The 22,781-nt window shown below is 40.5% G+C and overlaps 1 protein-coding gene across 4 annotated transcripts in view; it reads right to left on the bottom strand.

Moving 5' to 3' along the window:
• KIF16B (kinesin family member 16B) overlaps positions 1 to 22,781 on the bottom strand; it is a 291,849-nt gene that overhangs the window by 55,381 nt on the left and 213,687 nt on the right. For 3 of the 4 annotated variants that reach the window (XM_057701885.1, XM_057701884.1, XM_057701883.1), the window contains 2 exons: positions 22,059 to 22,148; positions 999 to 1,082 (listed from right to left, as the gene is read on the bottom strand). In XM_057701885.1, the coding sequence (XP_057557868.1) occupies positions 999 to 1,082; positions 22,059 to 22,148 (174 nt within the window). Of the gene's footprint in view, positions 1 to 998; positions 1,083 to 22,058; positions 22,149 to 22,300; positions 22,505 to 22,781 lie in introns of those variants that run through there. The other variant, XR_009048392.1, reaches the window with a different exon arrangement.

Raw genomic sequence — 22,781 nt, 5'->3', positions numbered from 1 at the left:
TTGCCCCTTTTGCTCTCACTGGAACCTCCAGCCTCTGGATGTTTCCCTCATGCTTGGTTCTCTGGTATTCACTGGACTCCACGGGCAGCCATTTCAAACTGGCTGTCTCCAGGAATGAGAATAATACCGCAGTTTTACGCAGAATTTCACATTTCAGAAAGGACTGTCTCAGGCCTCCTCTTATTTGATTTCATTTGTAATAGGCCTTATTTTTCTTCCTCTTAAATAGAAAGGCCTCCTTTGTGGGGCCTCCAGGAAGCTTCCTGACTGGAGTGAGCTATTTGTAATTTTATCCCGCCTGCCTCAGTAGCTCACAACAGCAAGAGAGCAGCCCACAGCCGAGGGCCACCTGTGCCCACACCCCAGCACAGGCGCTCTGCCTCAGCAGCATCAGATGCCAACCAAATAAGCAGCTCTGTCCTGCACAGAAATACAAACCTGTATCAAGCAGTCAACATTCGTGCCGGCAGGGAGGCAGTGAGAAAAACAGCAGTTGTGTTGAACCAAAGTTCTCCATGTAGCTGGCTCAGAAGATGAAGTTAAAATAAGTCAAACAAAACCTAACCATGACTAAAATAGGTATGTGTCTTTTTGCTTCCAGCCATCTTGAAAAAGTAACAACGATGCAATACTATAAATCTTCAGCTAATTAATTCAAGCTTTTGGCAGCAAGCTTCGTACCCCATCCTGCATTGTGTACCATCTGTCTACGTGAATATTCAGTTCTCACCCACAACCTGCTTCCTAACCCTTGGAATAAATGTATCTCCTCAAAATCCAGGAAAATGTTCTGTTAGAATGGGGTTGGGGGGGAGGACTTATATTTTAAATAAACTGATCTCATTACTTTACAATCTGCTGCTGCCATCTCCTGTGTTAATGCAGCAGCACCTTCACATCCGTGAACAAGAGTTAAGTGTTTAAGAGGAAGAATTCTCATTGGTCAATCAGATGGCAAATTTTATGCACACAGAGGAAGAAGAGCTTAATTCTGTTACCTCTAATTGACTTCGCCTCTCAGCAATCACACGTTCATCCTTGTTTCCAAATAATTTCTTTGGAGGGAATTCAAGGGTCGCAAGCTGAAATACATATTTTTTAAGAGACGCATTAATATCACACCTATGATCTTTGGGCTATTATTAATCCATTATTTGGAATCTCTATCATGGGGGGAAAAGAGAAAGAGGCTGAAAGTTTACAGATGGTAGGTCCTGCCTTGCTTAGCCATTGAACAACTATGTGACCTTGAACAGACCAGGCAAGGCTCCACAAGGGTCACACGAGAGGCAGGATGATGGGGCCTCAAAGGAGGGACAGACTTGAGTCTCAATGTTTTGTCCCAGATGATGTAGTAGACTCTTTGCCAGGTGGTATTTCACATGTTTTATTTTTTAAAACACAGGTTTCTTCTTTAGTCCCCTTCTAATACTAGAATTCAATTATTTTTGTGTTGAGATGAGAATTTGAAAACTCAACAAGCATACTACCTGAACATGTGGTAAAAGATTTCTGTAAACTTTCCATATCACCTTTTCTCAGCTACTACTGCAAATGCAAATGGCTGGTGTAAAAAGAGGCCTTCTCTTTCAGTCTTTTCTCCTTGTTTCCTAGAGAATAAATGTTTAGAATTTGTTGTAGCCAGGTCTTGGAATTTCTTAAGTATTTTCCTTATGCTTCTCTTCTGGGAAGTATAAAAATCATAATAAAAAGGTAACTTTTCTTATAGACTGCAAGGCAAGAAAGAGCTCTATAATCCGGCGGAAACCTGGCCAGCTCGCATGGCTCTGGCTGAATGAATACTGAGCGGCAATAATTGCCGGTGTTGATGAAATTCACTATTTCCTTCCTTCCTCGCCCTGTCAGGTTCAGACACGTTGAGAGGCCAATGAAGCATTATCAAGAAAAAAATGAACATTTCTCCCACAATACAGGTCACAACGTGCCACAAAACTCCTATTTTATACATATGCAAATCTTGGCTGATTTAAATTTATATTGCCACAGTGGGAATCAAAAATTAAGAACATCTGTATATACAGGACTTTGAAAACTTAGTATTAAAGGAGAATATACATTGAGAAAAACGCACATATGTGAACAATTGGTGAATTTTCAACATCTCAACACACTGTACCCACCACCCAGATCAAAACAGAACATCCACAGCCGCCCAGGAACCCCCAGTGCTCCCTTCCACGGTCCCCTCCTGCTTTGTGAAAGGCTGGCACTAGCCTGACTTCTAAAAGCATGGTTTCGTTTTTCCCATTTTTGAGCTTCATGTAAACAGCATCATACGGCATGAACCCTTTTGTGTTCACTGTCATCGCTCTACCTCACATGTCTAAGGTCCACCCATGTTGCCATGTGGAGCAACAGTTTGCCAGTTCCTGTGGGTGAATAGTGCCCCATCATGTGAACATTCCACCCCTGGTCTGTTCAGCCTCTGGTTACTGGGCTTTTGGTTAGTTTCCAGTTTTTGGCCCTTAAACATTGTGCTGCTGTGAACAGAGTTTCCTATAAACATATGTAGGGATTCTTGCTGGTCATGGTCTGAGGGGTGAAAATGCTAGGTCATATGGAATACAAGCGTTCAGCTGTACTTGAAGTTATCAAATGGTTTTCCAAAAGCGGTTTTACTACTGACACCCCCACCAGCAGTGACTGAGACACCAGTGGCTTCAGATCCTCACCAATACCTGGTGCTGTGGTCTTTTTCATTTGGTGATTCTGGAGGGTATGCCGTGATTTCTATTGTGGTTCAGATTTGCATTTTCCTAAAGAGCCATGATGTTCAGCATCTTTTCACATGCTCATTGACTATATGGTTACTCATCTGGGGGAAGTGTCTGTTCAACTCTTTTGGCCATTTTTAAATTGGTATATGCCTTTGTTCTTCTTAAGAGTAATTCTCCCTTTTCCCTCTCTTCAGGGTGTCTTTGACGACTTTAGACCTTTCTTTAAAGTTAAGTGAAGTCAGACAGAGGTTTGCTCCTTTCAAACTCAAGTGCTCTTTCTAACCCCAAACCTTGGGCTGGGTGGGGTATGGGACCTCTTTCTCTTTTTCTCACCAATGTTCCAATCTGTTTGCTTACAGGCATCTTTAAATCAGTTCAAAGTAAAGTGAAAGACCATGGGCATTGAAGTAAGACAGACCCAATTTGAATCTTGACCACTAACTAGCTAACTAGTATGCTTCTCTGAGTCTGAATATTCTCTGCTGAAAAAAAAAAAAAAAAAGCAGACAATGGTAGTAAATGTTACCGGTTACCTGTGAAGATTTAGTGAGGCGATACCGAATGGACCTTAGCTAGAGATCTAATAATTACTAAGAAAGCAGAATGCCACATCCCTGGTCCCCTCTCCTCATCCCTGGAATGGTGATGTGGCTTCAAGGAGCAAAAGGTTTTCTGGAACCCTGCCTTCACTGAATAAACACACTTTCCATATGCTGCAGCTTAGAGAAGACAGGTACGCAGAACATGTCTTTTGGGCTTCATCCAGCCTCGATTTTGTCTTGTACAAATGTGTTTCCCCCGCAAATGTGGTGATGCTGAAAGCTTGGCAAGCATGTTTTCACAGTTGGTTGTTTTGTCATTTTCTTACGTGGCTGATGAGGTGATGTAGTTTCTGTCAGGGGAAATTTACAGTCACACTTGCACGCTCAATCAGAACTGGTGCACGGAAAGGACCCTGGGCAGCTGAACTAGGCGGCAGCAAGCATTTATGTGACATTTCCTCATAGTCCACAGTAGTACAAACTCCACGCTGGGATGGGGGGTCGTGTCTTGTGCTATGAAGATCCACCCTGTGAAATAACTATATATATATTAGGTGTAATACTGTTCAGATTTTAGGGAGAAAAGGGCAACCTTAAACAGCACTGAGGCACATAATCTCAAGACTATAATATTCAACAATTTAACGTCAGAGATAAAGAAACACAGGGTCAGAGTTCAGTGACTTAGAAAGGTTCCAATTCACAGGGTGGCTAAGTCAGGACGAGGGATCAGGACTGACTCTAGGATTTCACAACGAGGCTGTAAAGGGTATCTGCGGGGTATAGACGATGCTTCTGAAGTCCTTGAGAATCTGGGATCCAAATAAAAGATAGTAACCCCTCCCCAGTATTATTAACCAGAAAAATGATGGACAGCTGCTAGCAGTGGTCAACAGGCCCACGAAGAGCTGTCAACGAACCTCACTGAGGACCTGCACCAACAACAGAACAGGAAAGTGACAGGTGGCAGGGTCCACGGCAGGGATAACAGGAACAGGAGGGTCTAGAGGCAGGGACCCCGGAAGCCGGTCCTGGGATTATCAGCTCTCGTCAACTGACTCCTCACATAAAACATAAGAGGGTGGAGCTGAAGTGCTGGAGGCAGGGGGAGAAGGAACAGTAGCAGAAGTTCCCACGTGATTCATGATAAATGCGTGCAACCCGGTCCATGGGGCTGGGACATGAACAAACTGAAGTAGAAAGGCAAGGCCGTGAGGCAAGGTATTAAAAAAAAGTATTGCCTCCATTAAAATAATTATATTTACATCAGAAACAGCTTTCCAACCTCTTCCCTCTGATAGAATGGAAACTACCTCCATTCCTCCTTTTTAGAGAATCTTGACAGTGCTGTTTAGACCTTGCTATCTATAAGCTCTTAGGTTGAATGAGATGAAATTGCCAATTCGGAAGTTAAAAATGGTTGAATATCAGCAATTCCAGCAGGTTAAACCCCATATAAAACTTGTGACATTTTTAAACGACCACTAGGGTGAAGATACATTCCTAGCTGCTTTCACCTGCCAAGGGTGAATATTCTCAGTTGAGGGACTGCTGATTGGCATCTAAACCAATATTCTTTCAAAAGAATATTTTTCTTCAAGCACTCAAAAATAAAACAGAACTAGACATATCTTATATTTAAAAAATGCAACACTTAAATAGCCGAGGAGTTGGGGAAACAGTAACAGTACGGGTGGCATGGAAGTCACTTAGAGGCCAACAGTCATTGACACAGAACAGATGAGACTGCCAGTCTCAACAACTGCCCATCTTTCGGAAGGAAAAAAAAAAAAAAGACCACCATAGCCTTTACTTGGATTAAAGAAAAGACGGCAGGAGCTGCTACTTCATTCTTAATATTATAAAATCCTTATAATCCTTTATATCTTTAATATTATATAAATCCTCAGAGGGGTTTAGAAATCTGGTACGGAAGAGAGAACTAAACTTTTTCTCTCCCCGAGCACAAAGTGACCACCTCATTTATTTTGAAACAGAACAGCGAGAGCAATCCTCTGTAGGTTTCATTTCTGGATTGTGAATTATTTAAACTGTCCAAATGCTTTTAAAAATGGACAATTTACCAAGATAGAAAGGGCCACTGGTCAGGACAAATAATGTGCCTGGAGAGCCAAAAAATGGGGAAAGATCTCTTCCATTCTGCAGAAAGCATTGCTGTCTGCAAAGTGATATTTCCAACAAATTAAGAATACAAGAGAGGCTCAGAGAGGGGGTGATGGTGTCTGACTTTTCCTCTCATGTCCTACATACACTGACATCTATTGTCTGCTTCTTTGGCTTCTCATGTTAAACAGAGAATTGAAAATGAAATCAATTATATTATTTGGATATTTACATTTCTTCTCAAGTTCTTTTTAGTTAATATTTTTTCATTTTTATTGCTTCATTTTTGAATCGAGCAGATGGTCTAGATCTGATTTCCATGAGAAACATGGTCAGGAATAATAAATGGCACCCGTGGATAGAGGAGAGACTCCTCTTTGATTTCCTTTGTAACCTCTGACAAAGGAAATACAGTGTCCTACATTTCTAAAAATTAAAGTTCCTGATGTTATATATTCCTGACACTCAATTCTAAAGGAACTCTGATAAATATTTCTGATTTGTATGAAAATGATTCAGGTACTTGGGATTCAGTAATGAGGAAAAAATAATTTTCTTTCTTTTTTATAAGATTTCATTTTCTGTCAGAACCGGCTTGTGAATTTCTACCCAAAAAAAAGGATGCTGGAATTTTTACTGGGATTGTATTAAATATACAGATCATTTTGGGAAGAAGTGACATCATAAAGTCTCAAGTTCACCATTCCAGGAAAAAAAAAAAAGATTTCATTTTCATAAAGAGCAAAAACCTTCATTTCCCCTTATAACGTTCATGGAGAGAGTCTCATGTTAAAAAAATGTGATTGCAGCAGGAATAATCTTTCTACAAACTTTAACATTCGATGGAACGGTTCTGGTTAAAGATGGTGGCGTAAAGCCTTTACTGGCTTCCCTTATCACCTTCAAAAGCACCAAAAATGACAAAAGAGATGAAAAGTAGAGTTCCCTGTCAATCCCTGAAACTAACATAACATTGTAAATCAACTATACTCCAATAAAACTTAAAAAAAAAAAAACAAAAACAAAGGAAAGGAAAGACTTTGATTCCAAACTAGGAAACCACTGCAGCCCACACGCAGGCTAGGCAGCCCCAGGGAGCCCAGCTTCCCTGCCCTCCCCTCCAGGCCATGGGCCATGAGCTGTCCACTAGAGTCTGCATCCAAACTCCCAGGGATTCCATGATGCTGCGATTGAAGACTAAAGCTGGGGACAAGGAGAAGGCGGGGGAATGCACAGCAAAGAGGAGGGCAGCGGGGGCTGCGGGGGGAGAACCCGGGGGTCCTCAAGGTATAGGGGGGAGAAAAGGCCAGAGGCAGGCAGCTTTACTGGCTTTCCTGCTACAGGCAGTGGCCCCACAGCCCCCGTGAACACCAGAAAATAAGAGAAGATGTGTCTTAATATGAAGGAAAAAACCGGTGGAAAAAAATTCAGAAAAATTCCAGGCCAAGGTTGAGGCATGTGGTAGCCAGCTGCCTCCCCCTCCCCAGGATCTGTCCTCTCCTTTTCCCCATGATTCACTGGTGTTTCCCCCCCCACCCCACCCCCAACAAATTAGTCTGCTTCACTTAAAGATGAAAAATAATTAGAAGGAACTGAAACTGAACTATGAATAAAAAAGGGTAGGTAAGGAGATACTGAAAGAAAGAAAAACAAAAGGCAGAAAAAGAAGATGCACAAGAAGGACTGGCCAAAGACAGGAAGAATTCGGGCAAGAAATCATCCACAGTCTTAAGGAACCACAAACATCACCTCTAAAAAAGAGCTAAAAGCAGGAAGTGATACACAGGTTGAAAGAAGAGACTAGAGTTGGGGGAAAAGGAGAGAAAAATGAGCCAGCTCGTGAAGAAATAGCTGATTCCAGGACTGGGCCAGGGACCACATAACATGAGCGTGGAGCATCTTGTAATGCCAGAGAGTGAGGAAGTGCTCAAAACCAAAGCATAACAGGGACATGGGTACCGATGCGAAGGACAGCATGTGGCCAAAGCTGGAAAAACTTGAAAACCAAAATTTTAAAAATGTATTGGCTTAAAACCCAAAAGATGATTGAATAAACAAGTAAATAAATCAATGGGGAAGAAGAGACAAGCCTCCCATGCAGAAGAATTCCAAATAACTAACATGGACTCTTCACCCTCCAGGAAATGGGGCATCTCTCTCCACTCCTAAAATGTGAGCTCTGCAGAATGCGTGCTGTGTGCAGTGCCTTCCTTCCAAAGAGAACAATGTAGAAAGGGGGGAGAAACCTCAGCCAGTAGGTAAGGTTGATCTCAACTGTGATAAGTCACACTGATGGTGTGTGTGTCCTTCAGAGGATGTGATGATAATGACACTTGACCTCTGCTGTTTCCCTCCCCAAAACCCACATGTCTAATCACAAGAAAAACAGGCAAATCTCAATTGGGGACATTCTGTAAAATACCTGACCATCACTCCTCACAACTGTCAAGGTCATTAAATACAAGGAAAGTCTGAGAATGTCAGAGCCAAGGGAGCCTAAGGAAACATAATGACTGAGTAGGATGTGGTATCCTGGATGGGATCTGCAACAGAAAAGGATATTAGGTAAAAATTAAGGAAATCTCAAAGTCCAGGCTTTCGTTAAGAATAATAATAATGTATCTGGTACAGCCACTATGGAGAACAATATGGAGTTTCCTTAAAAAACAAAAAACAGAACTCCCATATGATCCAGCAATCCCATTCCTGGGCACGTATCTGGAGGAAAACATGGCTTGAAATGACACGTGCACCCCAATGTTCACTGCAGCACTGTTTACAACAGCCAAGACATGGAAGCAACCTGAGTGTCCACTGACAGAGGAATGGATAAAGAAGATGTGGTGCATATATACAATGGAATATTACTCAGCCATAAAAAAGAACAAAATAATGCCATTTGCAGCAACATGGATGGACCTAGAGATTCCTATACTGAGTGAAGTAAGTCAGACAAAGACAAATATCATATGATACTGTTTATATACGGAACCTAAAAAAAAAAAAAGGTACAAATGAACCTACTGACAAAACAGAAATAGAGTCACAGATGTAGGAAAAAAAAAACGGGGGATGGGGGGATAAACTGGGAGACTGGGATTGACATATACACACTACTACATATATTGTTAAATAGATAACTAATAAGGACCTGCTGTGTAGCACAGGGAACTCTACTCAATACTCTGCAATGGCCTATGTGGGAAAAGAATCTGAAAAAGAATGGACACATGTATACATATAACTGATGCACTTTGCTGTGCGGCGGAAGCTAACACAACATTGTACATCAACTATACTCCAATAAAAATCAATTAAAAAATAATAAAGTATTGATACTGGCTCACCAGTGGTGACGAACGCCCTACACTCACGTGACTCGTTAACAGGGAAGTGGGTACGGGGTATATGAAAACTCTCTACTATCTCCACGTTTTTTCTGTAAAACTAAAGCTATTCAAATAGGATGTCTGGTTTCTGATCTGATATGTAAGGAGCTTAGAAGCTGTGACTCCTGTCCTCAGATGCGATGTGCTAATGATACAACAACAACAAAAGACTGAACAAATTGAAAATCAACAACTCTTCTTGGATCCATTGGAGAATTAAGGTCACAGGGCAAACTACTGTCCCCCATCCGGAGACAGAAACAGGCGGGAACTCAGCCTAGCTGGTGCAGAAGCTCACAACGGGAGCCAGTTTGGTAAGAACACTTTAAACGGCAACTGACGCATGGCTGGAGGCTCAGTGTAGACTAGCACGAGCATTAAAAACTCCAAAGGAGTTGAGCCGCAATTTCCACACCTTTGTGAATTTTACCTCCAGGAGTCCCACCAGATTCTCACCATGAAGACGGGAGACAAATCCCTTTGGTTCTGCAGAAGGCACTGGGGGTAGGCAGGGGTGGGAGGGTGGGGAGAACCATTCTGAAATACGCCCAGCACTCTGTTCTCCTTAACCAGGCCTGCCATCAAGGAAATTCTTTTTACCAGAATCTAACCACCTTGGGTTCCACCAAAGCCTAACCATTCTAGGGGGAGTGGAATGCCCCCCGCAGGTTCACTAAGAGACTGAGACTTAATCACAGGCCTACAGACCCTCCAACACACACATCCCACCACCAGGCCAGCAGGGCTCCTGTGTGACAACAGCGGACTGCAGCTAAAGGAAGTGCCAGCCTCAGGCTCTATCAAAGAAGTCCCTGGGAAAACCCAGAGACAACACGGGAAACACAAACAAGAGCCCTCAAAGACATTCTGGCCTCTGACACCACAGCCAGGGCAATCATAGCCTATAAATATAAAACCTCACGTTAAAGGCCTGTCTACCTCAGCTCCTTTCATGTGACACATCATGTCCAGCTTTCAACAAGAATTAGAAGAGATGCTAAAAGGAAAAAAAAAGTCTTGAGACTATTCTAAAATGAAAAAAGCTGATTGAGAAAAGGAAACCCATAGCCACAACACGCTCCATCCCTGCCTCCCTCCATCTGCTCAGAAAAAAAAAAAATAAATGAACAAGAAGACCTCAAGAAAGAGACGGAAGAAACAAAAAAAGTAGTAGAAAGAAAGCCCAGTAGAAGAAACAAAACTAGAATGAAGACAGTAAAAAAAAACACAGACTAGCATATAGAGCAGAGAAAATAACAAGGCAAAATGAAACGTGCTAAGGGAAAGAAAACCTGACCCAAGGAGTTTATAACTAACACGGAAGTGTCTTTAAAGTGTGCAGGCCACCGGCAATGTCCTCAAGCAGAGAATAACTCGGGTAAAAAGCAATCAGGGTGAACCTTTCGAGAATGTACTGGATGACCAAAAATATCCAACCAAGAGACAGCACAATATAGGGACCTCAGGAACGAAGAAACCAAAGCAAATACTGCCTCTATTTAAACTCATCACTAGGAGAGAGTAACGTAAAATTTATGCATAAAAGATTGTGATATATCTTGACAATATAAAAATAAGGTAATTTTTTAAATTCGGTAGGTGGGAGTAAATTAAGTGTGATAACCTTATCTTTGTCATGATTCAATTAATCATGTATAAGAGGGAAACACAATTGATAATTTATAAAATGGAAACGCACCACATGAAAACTAGCAACTACTGTTCTAATGTTTTTTTATAATCTTTTTCCTTAAAGTCACATGTATTTTAGAGGTTGTGGTGGAGAAAAATTTAATTTGAAGTTCAGCAATTTCTTCAGTTTCACTAGATTTTTTTCATTTCTGTTAAATTCAAGTAAAATTAATGTTTGTAATTAAAAATAGAAAATCTAGAATGAACACAATGTTATAAAGTTACTTCATTCTTTATTCCTATTCTTTTTATTCTCATTTTAATTTCTTTGTATCTATCTATAGCCATCCTTTTATCTGTGCCTATTCATTTAAGCACTTAAAATATTACTTAAATGGTAATATTAATTATATTTACAGAATGATTTTGAGTACTCTTGCTTTCTTCTTGTATTATGTGAGACTTTTATAAATAAGCATGTATTATTTTTATAGAAACAATAAAAAGTGATTATTCTTTTTATACATTTCATGAAACAGTTAACACCATATGCCTTTTCCCTTTAATAACTTGGGATTTGGGGCAATCAGATTTCAAGTCTCAGCTCAGCAAAGAGCTGGTTGTATAATCTAATTCCTAGCTTCATCATCTGTTAAAATGAAGGAGCTGAACTGAGACATTTCAGTTTCCAGCTCTGAGATTCTATATCTCAGGTACTGATGATTAAAATCTCTCTACGCTGAGTTAGAAGTAGCACTTTAGATACCATGGAGATATTTTACCTATTAACTTCACCACAGTGCTTTCGAGGAGTGTACCTTTCTTCCTGTAAAATCTTCATAGCATTCTTATTTGAAGGAAGGCAAACGTGTGCACAGGGAAAACAGAGCCCAATATAATAATGAAATGTTACTTTCCAAGAGGTTGTAGAATAGAGAAAGGATGGAAACAAATGTGAATGCAGTATTCATGAGAAAACCCTTAAAATGGTATCGCTTCCTGCTACAGCCATTATCCTTACAGTAGGAGTGGGAAATGATGCAGACATTTGAGCTCTTATGGGAAAATTGTACATTAAAGTTAAACATGATGACTGAGGTCAAATATATTGGATATTTGTGGGAGACGTGATGGGCCTAGAGAACACTGGAAGAAAACTGAACAACAGCCCTATGGCCTACTTTGTATAATTATGAAATTGGATTGTGCAGAGTAAAACACAGGGAACAAACAAATGAGAATTAAAATAGTACACTTCTTTGGCCTAAGAGAAATAATGACAAGCTTATTCTGCAATTCAGTAAATAAAACATATTCTAAAGACAAAAGGCCTGAAAACAAAAGCCATTAAAAAAAAGAAATCGATCATTTTGAGGCCTACTGATTTCCAATGAAATCTGTCTTGCCCTTCTTTGCTGCCTGTGAAGTCTAAAAATCCAAGTTATCAACTTTATTTGGCATGTTCGAGAAATAAGCCCGTAACTTTTAGGCTGAACAATAGCTCTATATGAAGACTTATCAATAGAGTAAGAGAAGACAGTGGTTGCTTATAACAGTAGCGTAGCCAATTTAGAGAATTGTTTGTGAGCCTCAGTTTTGGGAAAATGAAAGCACTGAGTACCCATTTATTCATCAAGCTGGCTAGCTACATGTATATGTATGTACATTAGAAATACAGTCAGCATTCTCTGTTGCTCTGTAATATTTCTTAATGATCTTAATGATCTCAGAGTGAAATTTTCACCTACAAGTTGGCTTTTCCCTTTCTGATTCCCAGTGAACTGACACAGTCTGATTACTTCTAAGAGCCACCACACTCAAATCCTGACTTCAGTGCTTGTTACATTATAATAAGATAGGTCGGCCAATCTGCGGCCATCAAGAAGACAAATGAAATGTACTGGAAAAGTTTGTTTTTATTAAAAGCCTTCTTCTCTTAGCCAATTTCACTTCTGAGGTTAGCCAGGTGGTCTTGAAGGCAACAGACAGTGTAGGTTTTGATATACAGCATCGTTGTTCCTTTGGATATAAATAATGGCAGCCCTAATATAGGAAAGAAATTAAAGTGAGCAATAAAAAGTCTTGCCTTTTATGATTTTATAACAACGAAGCAGCTAAAACTGGATTATAAATCACTAAAGGAAAACTGAGAACAACAATAATAAAGTGTGGAATCTTTACTAATGAAAGGAAAACACCTGACTTTTGTTACCACCTAATAAAAGTGTACTTTATTGTCACTCCTCATTTACTAGGCATTTTTTTTTAACTCCTGTAATACCTGGCTACCTCACCAGTGCCCAGTTTTTAAAGATTAGGGGGGGGAAATTCTACATGGCAAATCTACATGGTCAAATCAGCTTTTAACCTGTCTTTTGCCAGTAGATGCACCTACATGACAACCGCCAGCATGTGACACACCCACACCCTACAGGTCTGTGGTTGTAAATTTCGGCCACCCCAGCTTTTGAGGAGTGCCAGTAATGCAAACTCATGAGAGGGCTGCCATAACTCTCCCGGCTGACCAGGTGGAAGCATTTCTGACTACTCAACATTAATAGCAGCTCCCAAGGCCTCATAAGAACAGCTGTCACTGAGAAATATACTCACAAACAAATGAGTAATTCTCCTCCAAGTCTTATCTGTTAGAGGCATGAAGCAGCAACCCTTCAGGACAGCCTAGATGAGTTATCAAAGGAGCGATGAACTCCCTTAGACCTCTGAGACGGTAACATGAGCCTACGTACCTTGTGGTATTTATGAACACGTGCTGTGTGCCTCGCCCAGAGCTGGGTACATTCTAGACTCTCATTAAGGATCTGCTCAATGAACAAGGCAGAATCCTTTGCTGGTGGTCCACGTGGAACAGCCAGCAATTACAATTAGGACATTCCACCAACAGAAGCTGCTGTCCTGGGACTTCCCTGGTGGAACAGTGGTTAAGAATCTGCCTGCCAACGCAGGGGACACGGGTTTGATCCCTGGTCCGGAACGATCCCACATGCCGAGGAGCAACTAAGCCCGCAAGCCACAACTATTGAGCTCGTGTGCCGCAACTACTGAAGCCCTCGCGCCTAGACCCCGTGCGCCACAAGAGAAGCCACCGCACTGAGAAGCCCCTGCACCACAATGAGGAGTAGTCCCCGCCTGCTGCAACTTGAGAAGGCCCGCATGCAGAAACGAAGACCCAACACAGCCAAAAAAAAAAAGCTGCTGTCCTGTTGTCACTGAAGTGCTAAAACTTGGTGAGATCCTAGGTATAAAACCACACTTGGACATGTACTTAGGACTGCACTGACTTTGTTATATTTGGTACAAAGACTGTAACTTTTCCACATAAAATCCCACTCCTCCCAAAGCCAGTATCAATTTTACTTAGGTATGAGCCAGTGAAGACGGATTTGGGGACCTTCATGTATGTCACAACTCATATTGCATTTTTAAGAATAATTATGCAGTTGAATTAACTCAAATGCTTGTATTTTCCACCTGTTACTGTGATACTAGTTGTCCCTTTCAGGGACTGAGATGTGACAGGAACCAGTCATTGCCATGACATTCAATAGAAGGAACCCCATTTCTAGTTTTCACCCATGGGGTCTTGCTATGTAACAGATTTTTAGAGGGAAGAGATCTTCTTTCTGGTCTCATCTGGAGTGCTATGAAAACTCCCCCTTCTTGAGTGAACACAGTCATGGAGACTCAGGACAAAGAAGGACTAAGAGTTAGGAGACATGAACCTTGCCTGTGCCCCATCTTGGTGCGACTTTGAACAAAACTCTCTCTGGGGATTTGATTCCTCAATTCTAAAATGAAAAACTGGACTATCTTTAAGGCCCCTGCGGTACTTATGTCTCATAATGTACAATTAGCTCCAACCCATTGTTACAGACGTGTCCTTGCTGGTTGGAGAGGAAAGCCTGGTACAAGTCTATGTTTGTACATAGTACATTGCCTCTGGTACAAGAGTCAATCAACATGTTTTTATTGTCTAGGTTTAAAATCTCCTGTCATTAATTTTGACACGATTATTTGTCACTGGAAATCACCTTTTAGATTTGGTGATCTATAACAGTGACTGTAATAATGAAAAATCAATTAACGTTCCCATGTTGGATGCAAAAGAAAGGACAGGCGGCATCTTAACCAACAGTCAAAATAGCATCATTGGGGGGATTTTTTTTCCTTAACTACACACTCTCAGATCCCATGTTAGACTTACTGAATCAGAATTTCCTAGCTCGGGGCCTGAATCGACATATCTTGGAAACACTTCCCAGCTAATTGATACCTTTTGCTCCCCCAACCCACCTCTGAAAGAAGTGATTTACATGCTGATTCTCTATCAGGTGGAGAGAATGTGGTGATCTAAGCCATACAGTGAGATACCTGGGCCTCTGATAACATACCAGGTCAGGAAGCTGGCAGCATTCTATTTTTGCCTACATAGCTGTTTGCTATTTAAAAATTCAAGGAGGCTGAGCGCTTGGTGTGGCTGAATTTACCTACGGCTTACTGAATGCTCCCTGTGGCTGTGGTTGTCGGTAGCATTATAATTTGGGTGGTGAGCAGATTTGCAATTTTTATATTAAATTTGGAATGCTGGTTATAAAACTGTTTAGAATGCATTTCAGTGATGGATGGTAAATGGCCGTCCAAGACAAATACAAGGCCAATAGCTAGTTTCTTTTCTTTCCCTTTTTTGGAGCTGCTTCGGGGAAATTACTTGGGAAATAAAGAAGGTGAGAAATGGTTCTATCAGTACAAACTGAGAGTCTATATACAAATTACATAAATGCCTGCCTAATCATTTTCTTCCTTCCCAATGGTATTTCCTGGGCACCCAGAGACTGCCAGATGTGAGACTGAACACTTGCTCCAACACAGCAATCTTCCACGTTTTACTCGAAGGCTCTGAAAATATTTTTCTCCCTCAGCTCTGCAACAAGGAGGAAGGAGCCCCCCTGGGGATGTGGCTGATGGAGGCTGATCCTGTTTGACACTCAGGGACTCTGCAGCCTCACTGTGATAACTCGGTTATGATGCAGACAGGCAACACGCCTATTCCCAGTAAGTTAGGCTCTCACCACACATGGGCATTAAAGTTCCCTAGCATTTATTTTGATTCTACGTTTTAATACATAACATATCCCATTTCCATGGTTCATCCTCCTGCCTCTGGGCAGAAGCACAAACCTGCTTCAGAATCACTATTAGCCAAGATTATAAAAGGGCCCTCAACAATCGATTCCAATGCATAACTGCTTTCACTGTGAGAGGACTCTCCAGAGCCCGCTGGGCTCCAGCATGCGGGAGGGACGGCTCCTTGTGAAACGTACTAAAACAAAGTCCTCCACAAATCAGACAGGGGTTGGCATCTCTGGACCTCCTAGAAGGAGCAGCTCTCTCGGTGACCCTCTGCTCTTCCAGCCCTGCTTCCTACCACTTCATGAAACACATTCAGAGCCACCGGACCACTCATCCAAAAGTGGGAAAGGGGACAGGATACCAGGTCTTCACTACTCATTCTAATGGTTGAAAGGGGATGTGGTTTTAAAATAGTCTTTTCTTTTCAGCTTCTTAATGAGCTACGTTTTTGTCTTGACAGACTCTCAGACCATGACCTGGATCCACAGGTAAACTGCATGGACACTAGATGTTAATAGTAGCTCTGCCTCATCCGTAGAGAACAGAGAAGAGGACACCTAACGGGGCTCCGTTTCTGAGCACATAACTTGGTTGATATTTAATAAGGATTATACTGCTTTTAATAGAGTGAAAAATGCATTGTTTTCATATAGATAAAGGGCACTGCGGCAATGATTTGCGTGACCAAATTTCAAAGGCATGCTCTGCAGCAGATGCTGCACAATACTTCGTAGTTACTTTCAATAATATATTTCATCTGAGGCTCTCACAGTCTTTTACAAACGAGCTGTGGCATAATCATTTTACAGATGTGGAGTCTGAAAACACAGGGTTTAATCTGATGAAGATTCCATACAAGGTCAGTGAAGGGGCGCAGAGAAGGAAAGCTAGGAGGAGCTATTATCCTGTACAATACATGTCAGCGTATCAAGAGGACAAACTAATTCAAAACAGAAGGCGAAGCTATTTAGAGTCCAGAAGAAAATGTGAAGATGAAAGAACGTAAATAAAGAAGAATAAAACAACAATTTTCAAAACCTTGAATAATGCAGCACCTCCAGTGAGAGCTCAGCCCACTCATACAGTGAATCCAGAAACAGAACGAGCTTAACGCTTACATATGACCCCAGCCACCTGCAGGCAACTGCTCTTCTTCAGTATTATTCAGGACAAATAATTTAGTTTTCTTTTTTTTATTCTGAAATTCATCATCATACAAACAATGGACTAATTTTTTCTTAGATTTCTGCTTTTTCCCTGCCCTTAATCCCCGCACCCCAGAGTTGCAGGGAATCCGCTGACTTCTCATCCTTTCAATTCATAAGTTCACTTTGCTGGTAATAACCCTAAGTTTCTTCTATTCTCTTCACAGACATATGTTATACCTAATTAATAATCAACAACCCTGCCTGTTCTAATTGGTTTGCCACCCGAGTGTATATAAAGTATCCCTTGGGGACCCTTCAGTTGACATCATTCTCCTTAAGGAGACATTACAGTAAATAATTAAGCAAATGAATGTGAGTAAACAGGGAGATTAGAAGACTTCGCTGAATGATGGGTAAGGAATTCTTAAAACTTTCTCATTAATGGGGGTGAAGGTACTCAGGGCTCTCAACCCAGTTTCTGCGTGTTCTTTCCTAATTTTGGTTTTGTCATAAACTGTCTTTAAGAACAGTTGAACAATTATGAAATTCCTTAATGGAGAAGGTCGGCACTTGCAGACGTGCAGATATCTTCCAGAATGTCCACAGGGAAGTAGTCACAGCAGCAAAAATCTGGAAACTATCCGTATGTCCATCAAGAGGATTCTGGGAACCTGATCAGGTAACATGCCAACTTTGTTACTAGGCACCATCGCTCATGGGAAAATGATAAATTGCTTAATAAACTGTGGACCAGGGAAACGACAGCTATTTGATAGGAAGCCATAGCTTAAGGCTTCTCTGAGGGAGGTGACTCTTGTAACTCAGCACATCCCTCATGGGGACTCCAGATGTTCTGCCCATGGAGTTGTGCCCTGAGAAAGTGGCTCTCTTGTTTTGCATAGGATTCTATGGCAGAGTGGTTCTCGTATCTTCCCCACATGAGTCTCATCTCCTGGCACCTAAGCTATTACTTGGGGAGGGGGGCAAAGAGAATAGCGCCTGGACAGCCATGTGGACTGCAGTGGATGCTGCTGCCAGGCCCCCGCCATGCCTTGGCCCTGCTGGGAAGCAGTGATCTTTGTCTTACATCATTCCTGGGTCATCTGGTGCTAAGTGTGACCTACAGGAGTCCTGTGAGTCTGAATGTTTAGTTGGAACCAAGATGTTCTGAGAGCATTGCAAATAGTTATTTCTGGGGATCAGATGAAGAGAAACGTTCACATTCTATGTATAAATCTTTGAATAATTTCAGTCTTTTACCACAAACATGTAACTTATTATCCGGAAGAAAAAAAAAGATTACTGAAAGAAGAAAAAAACTCCGTAAAAGGAGCTCTCACATCAAACTCCTTTAGAGGTGTATCCCCAGGAAAACACGGCTAAGATTCCAGAAGGAAATGGGAATGAACAGGATGTAATTTTAGACAAAGTTCCAGAAGATATAAAGCTATAGCCAAATCCGAAGTTTTGAGGTGAACAAAGATTCTCTATCCTGATAAGTATATTACAAATTCTGGACATACTGAATTCAAGTGTGTTTTTTCAATATTTTTTCAGCTTGATTAAAAATTTGGAACCTTGTATGACTAGGTAAATTTAATATGTATCATTTAAAAACTTATCATCAACCATTTTGTTATGCAATTAAGACAGCAAGAGTAGTTTTCTATTTTCTACTTCCATAGAAATAATGAGCCCAATTTGGTGAAGGGGTGAAGTAAATAAAGCTTGCTCCCACTTGGCTATGAAACAGTTGTCTCTGAGAGGAAACTTTCAGCATCATTCCATATGAACCCTTTTGGCTTTCTTTCCTGAAGAAGTTCTGTCTCTAACAACTCCAGTGATTTCCAGGATGTTGTCAGGCCAAACAGACCATTTGGAGGTAGCCGATTACTTCAAGAAGATTAACATTATATACAGGATGGCAATCATACAAACAGTAATAAGATGAATCATAATTGACGAATACCTAATACACAGATTACTGATCTCAAATCCCAACAAACACTTGGCAAGTAAGGCTGCACAACAGAAATGTCAACTTTATGAAAAAAAAATAAAGTTGATATTCATCTTGATATTTAAGCTTCACCTTGAAAATGTTAAGTGGACGATGCCGTCCTCTCACCAAAGTAAGGTTTATCACAATCTAGAATGACACGCTTCTGTGTGTTTATAGACAATGTTTCTCCCCATTTCTGTTTGGATATTGTTGTTTGGCTAGAAATAGAAAACAGAGTTGAACTGCCCAGGGTTCTGCTCGCGGATTATGTCATAAGAGGTGAGTCTCTCGCTCCCAACACGAGAGACAGTGAATGTCCAAGGCACAGGCACTGCTGGGCAGGAAGTGCTCAGTGAATGGGAGGAGTCTGTCAGAGCTGCAGCCACGGAAAAGCTCCGTGGCATCAGTGTGGCCTCATGGGGTTTGTAATTAGCTCAGCTTCCCTTTCTCTAGGCGGTGCTTGTTTTAGGATCTCACCACACAGTTTCACCACTACTCACATTCCCTCTTCTCTTTCAAATACATGCACACAATGTCTGTGGGTTCTCTTTCATAACTAACTCTTTTTCGTCCTTATGAAAGAAACTGTAAGTCACAAAGCTGGACTCAGCATGGAAAGGCAATTTCCATTCTTGGTTACCATTTAGATCATGAGTCTGTCTTCAGGAAAAGGGTTTCTGGGAGAAGTCAGCTATGAACAGAATGGAAATTCCAGCTGGGTGTCAATGTTCGGACCTTCTTCAGTATCATCCAGGAGTTTCCCAGAGCACTCAGACTAAGGTTCATGGCTCCATGTGGTCAAGTCCCTGACCTCTTCTCCACCACATTCGCCACTCTTTATGGGTCTTCTTGTTCTGGAAACACGCCAAGCTTGGTCCCACCCCAGGGCCTTTGCATTTGCTGTTCCCTCATCTCCAGATCTTCATACCTCTCTTCTTTTCAGCCTTCAGATCTCAGCTCAGTCTCACCCTCTGAGATCACCCCTCCCACCTGCCCATCTAAAACAGCCCACTGCCCAGCTCTCAGGCCACAATATCACACTGCCTTGCTGTATTTTCTCCCTGGCACCTAACATTACCTAAAATCCTCTTTTTACTGGGTGCTGTTTGTCTGTTTACTGCGCATTCTTTCTGCTTCGTGAGAAGACAGATGTGGTTGTCTTGCTCACAACTGTATGCACAGTGCAGGGCTGCTGGATACAGATTTATGACCAAGTGAAGGAGGAAACCAGCTCGATTTTCTTCATTTGAAGACCACTTAATTTTTTCAGCATGGATATAATATATTCTTTTTTCCTTTGAAAATAATTTTACATATGTAATAACCTCTGTTCATTAATTTTGCTTCATACCAGGCAACTGCTTCAGGTCACAGGTTCACATCACTGTTAACCTCAGGTAAGTTTTCTTCTATTATATCTTTAAAGATTGCTTCTGTCTGCTCTAAAGTTTTCCTTAAAAACACTGATTAGAGCTGTCTATTATTTCTTTGCAAATGTATTTAAATATCTCTCATCTCACATTTCAGCTGAAATACCATTTTGGTCTATGGCCATACCACCCTGAACGCACCTGATCATGTCTGAAATACCGTTTTGTTAGAGAGCCCAAACGTGAAATGTCCTTACACTAAAGCATCCAACACCTCTGCCCATCATATTTTGTTGGTATTTTTCCTATAACACGTGTGCCTCACTTAAAATGGTAACTGCAACATAGCACACATGCTTTTTAAGTGTTAGCTGTTGTTACATTTTCCTGGTTTATTGTCAGTCTGTCCCGATATTAATTTAAGATACATAAGAGAAGACACTTTTATTCTTGTCTGCTATGGTATTACTAGAGTTTAGAAAAATGTGTCTATGTAGAATGGCATTGAACTACTGGCACTAAAAGAACTGATATGAAATAAATAATGGAATGAATTTATATATATATATATAAAATCCTAGTAAAGTTTGTATCTTTTTGTTTCAAGTAAATTGTTCTTTATCCTTCTACTACTATGGGAATTTAGTAAGTTAATATGAAAATCTGTACATTATTAAAGTACTGATGTAGTAACATATAATCAAGCAGTGAATGAGCTGCAAAGCTCATTTTAAAAACCAGTTGCTCTGTACATTATGTACACAATTACTTCTACTTATTGTCAAAATTAACTTGGGACGTGAAGAGTAAATTGCAGAAACAAACTTAATAACTTGACTATGATGTAGTTGCTTCTGAAACTGAAGCCTCTTGGGAACACTGAGCTGAAATTCATACCTGGAGTTTCTTCGATTTTTAATTGAATACTATTATAACTTAACTGCAGAATTTCAGAAATAGCTCAGTTTTTCCTGGACTCAAGATTCTTCTATACATCAAGGAACCATTTTATCTACACAAAGGTATCTGTCTTTATACTGTATATCGGATAAGAGAGAGTAGAAGCCAAGGAGATATTAAGGAAACATTATGCAATTAACATGAAATTTAGACACACGTATGACTAAATTATCTTTTAGAATATCATAAGAAACTATAAAAAGAGTGCTGAAAAGCCATACTTAGAAAAAGCAGGCTAAATAGACAATGATTACTAATTGATTTGTAATCAGTTCAAACCAAAATTCCCAAAGAGCTGTGCCTACACAAGGCTTCCTTTAGTTGAAGCAAAAATAAACAAATAAATAATAAGAATACATTCCCTTGGAAGATACACATTAATTTTAGGAATACCTTTCTTTGCTTAAAAATATTTAAAAAACCAGTCTTTGTCCAAAAATTTTTTAAAAAGATTACTAATGTATCAGTACACTCTGGATATCTTGTCAGATGCATAAAATGCCTCCTTGCTTCTAGATAATTCTGTATTTACTCTCTACCTCCCCTCCATGTGTGATGGCAAATTAACTTTTATGACTTTACTCCTAATTATGTGGAAGTCTAAGCATTAATGTAGTCTTTTTTAAGAGGCAAAAGGGCAAATCTATACTGAAAAATTTATTACTATTTCATTTTATAGGTCTCACGGCTGAGAAGTAAATTGATTTTAAATATTTATTTAAAATACATCATAAAATTTATGAAAAGGATAGAATTCACTTACTGTTCCTTTACTATCACTCAAATTTTTGTGTTTAGAAAAATGTTTGAATTGTGTAGAATGCAAATGGAACAGAAGACAAAAATTAAAAAGCTATCTTTGAAAGATGAGTAACTGAAATAAAACTTGGTGACACTTTTAGGCTAATACCTAAAGAGAAAGGGGGGAGGGATTGATAATGCAATCAACTCATTTACTTTATAAAACAAATGTTCTTAATTGCAGACAACTACTTTGTAACTCACCTCTGCGTATTTCAACTTCAATGTTTTATGCATTTCTCGGAAACGACTGTAACGTCTGAATACTGTCCATGTTTCATCCAGGACAGTGATCTGTTAACCAAGAAAAGCAAAATAAATCAGCATTAATTAGAGGAAAAATGACTCAACCTGTTTAAAATAATTTAAAAATTAACAAGAAGTGATTAGCATGTAAATTTCTCCAGAAGTGAAGACACGAATCTAGCAGCACAAATAAGACTTACAAATAATAACTGTACTCTGCTGACACACGCATCTGCCTCCCACATCTGGTTATGAGCAGCATGTGTCCCTGCAGCGCGGGACAGAGAGTGCCCTCTTCAGGGCTTCTCAGAAGTGTCCCTCAGCTCTCCACGGGAGGTGCAGCAAGGACGGCGCACAGCGTGACCTTTCTGTTACAGTGATGTACCCGTACGAAATGTTTACACCTTTATATAAAATGTCAGTGTCAGTTTCCAGATGCCACCACAATGGACAAGAAAGAAGCAGCAGCAGAGAAAATAAAGAAGGATGAGGAGAAGGAAAAGGGAGGACAAAGGAGGAGGAGGTGGACAAAGGGAAAAATGGAAAAACACAAAAACAAAAAACCTCTGTCTCCATCTCCATGATCATTAGTACCAAAACCCACACTATATCTTTCTTTATTTAGGAGAAAGAATTCTCAGTCCAGCCTCTGACTAGCAGTGGAACTTACTGTTCCTGTTG

This window comes from Hippopotamus amphibius, chromosome 12 (genome assembly GCF_030028045.1).
Source record: "Hippopotamus amphibius kiboko isolate mHipAmp2 chromosome 12, mHipAmp2.hap2, whole genome shotgun sequence".
NCBI classification, from domain to species: Eukaryota; Metazoa; Chordata; class Mammalia; order Artiodactyla; family Hippopotamidae; genus Hippopotamus; species Hippopotamus amphibius.
The sequence above is the reverse complement of the archived record's forward strand: the minus strand, read 5'-3'. Positions and strand labels throughout refer to the sequence as shown.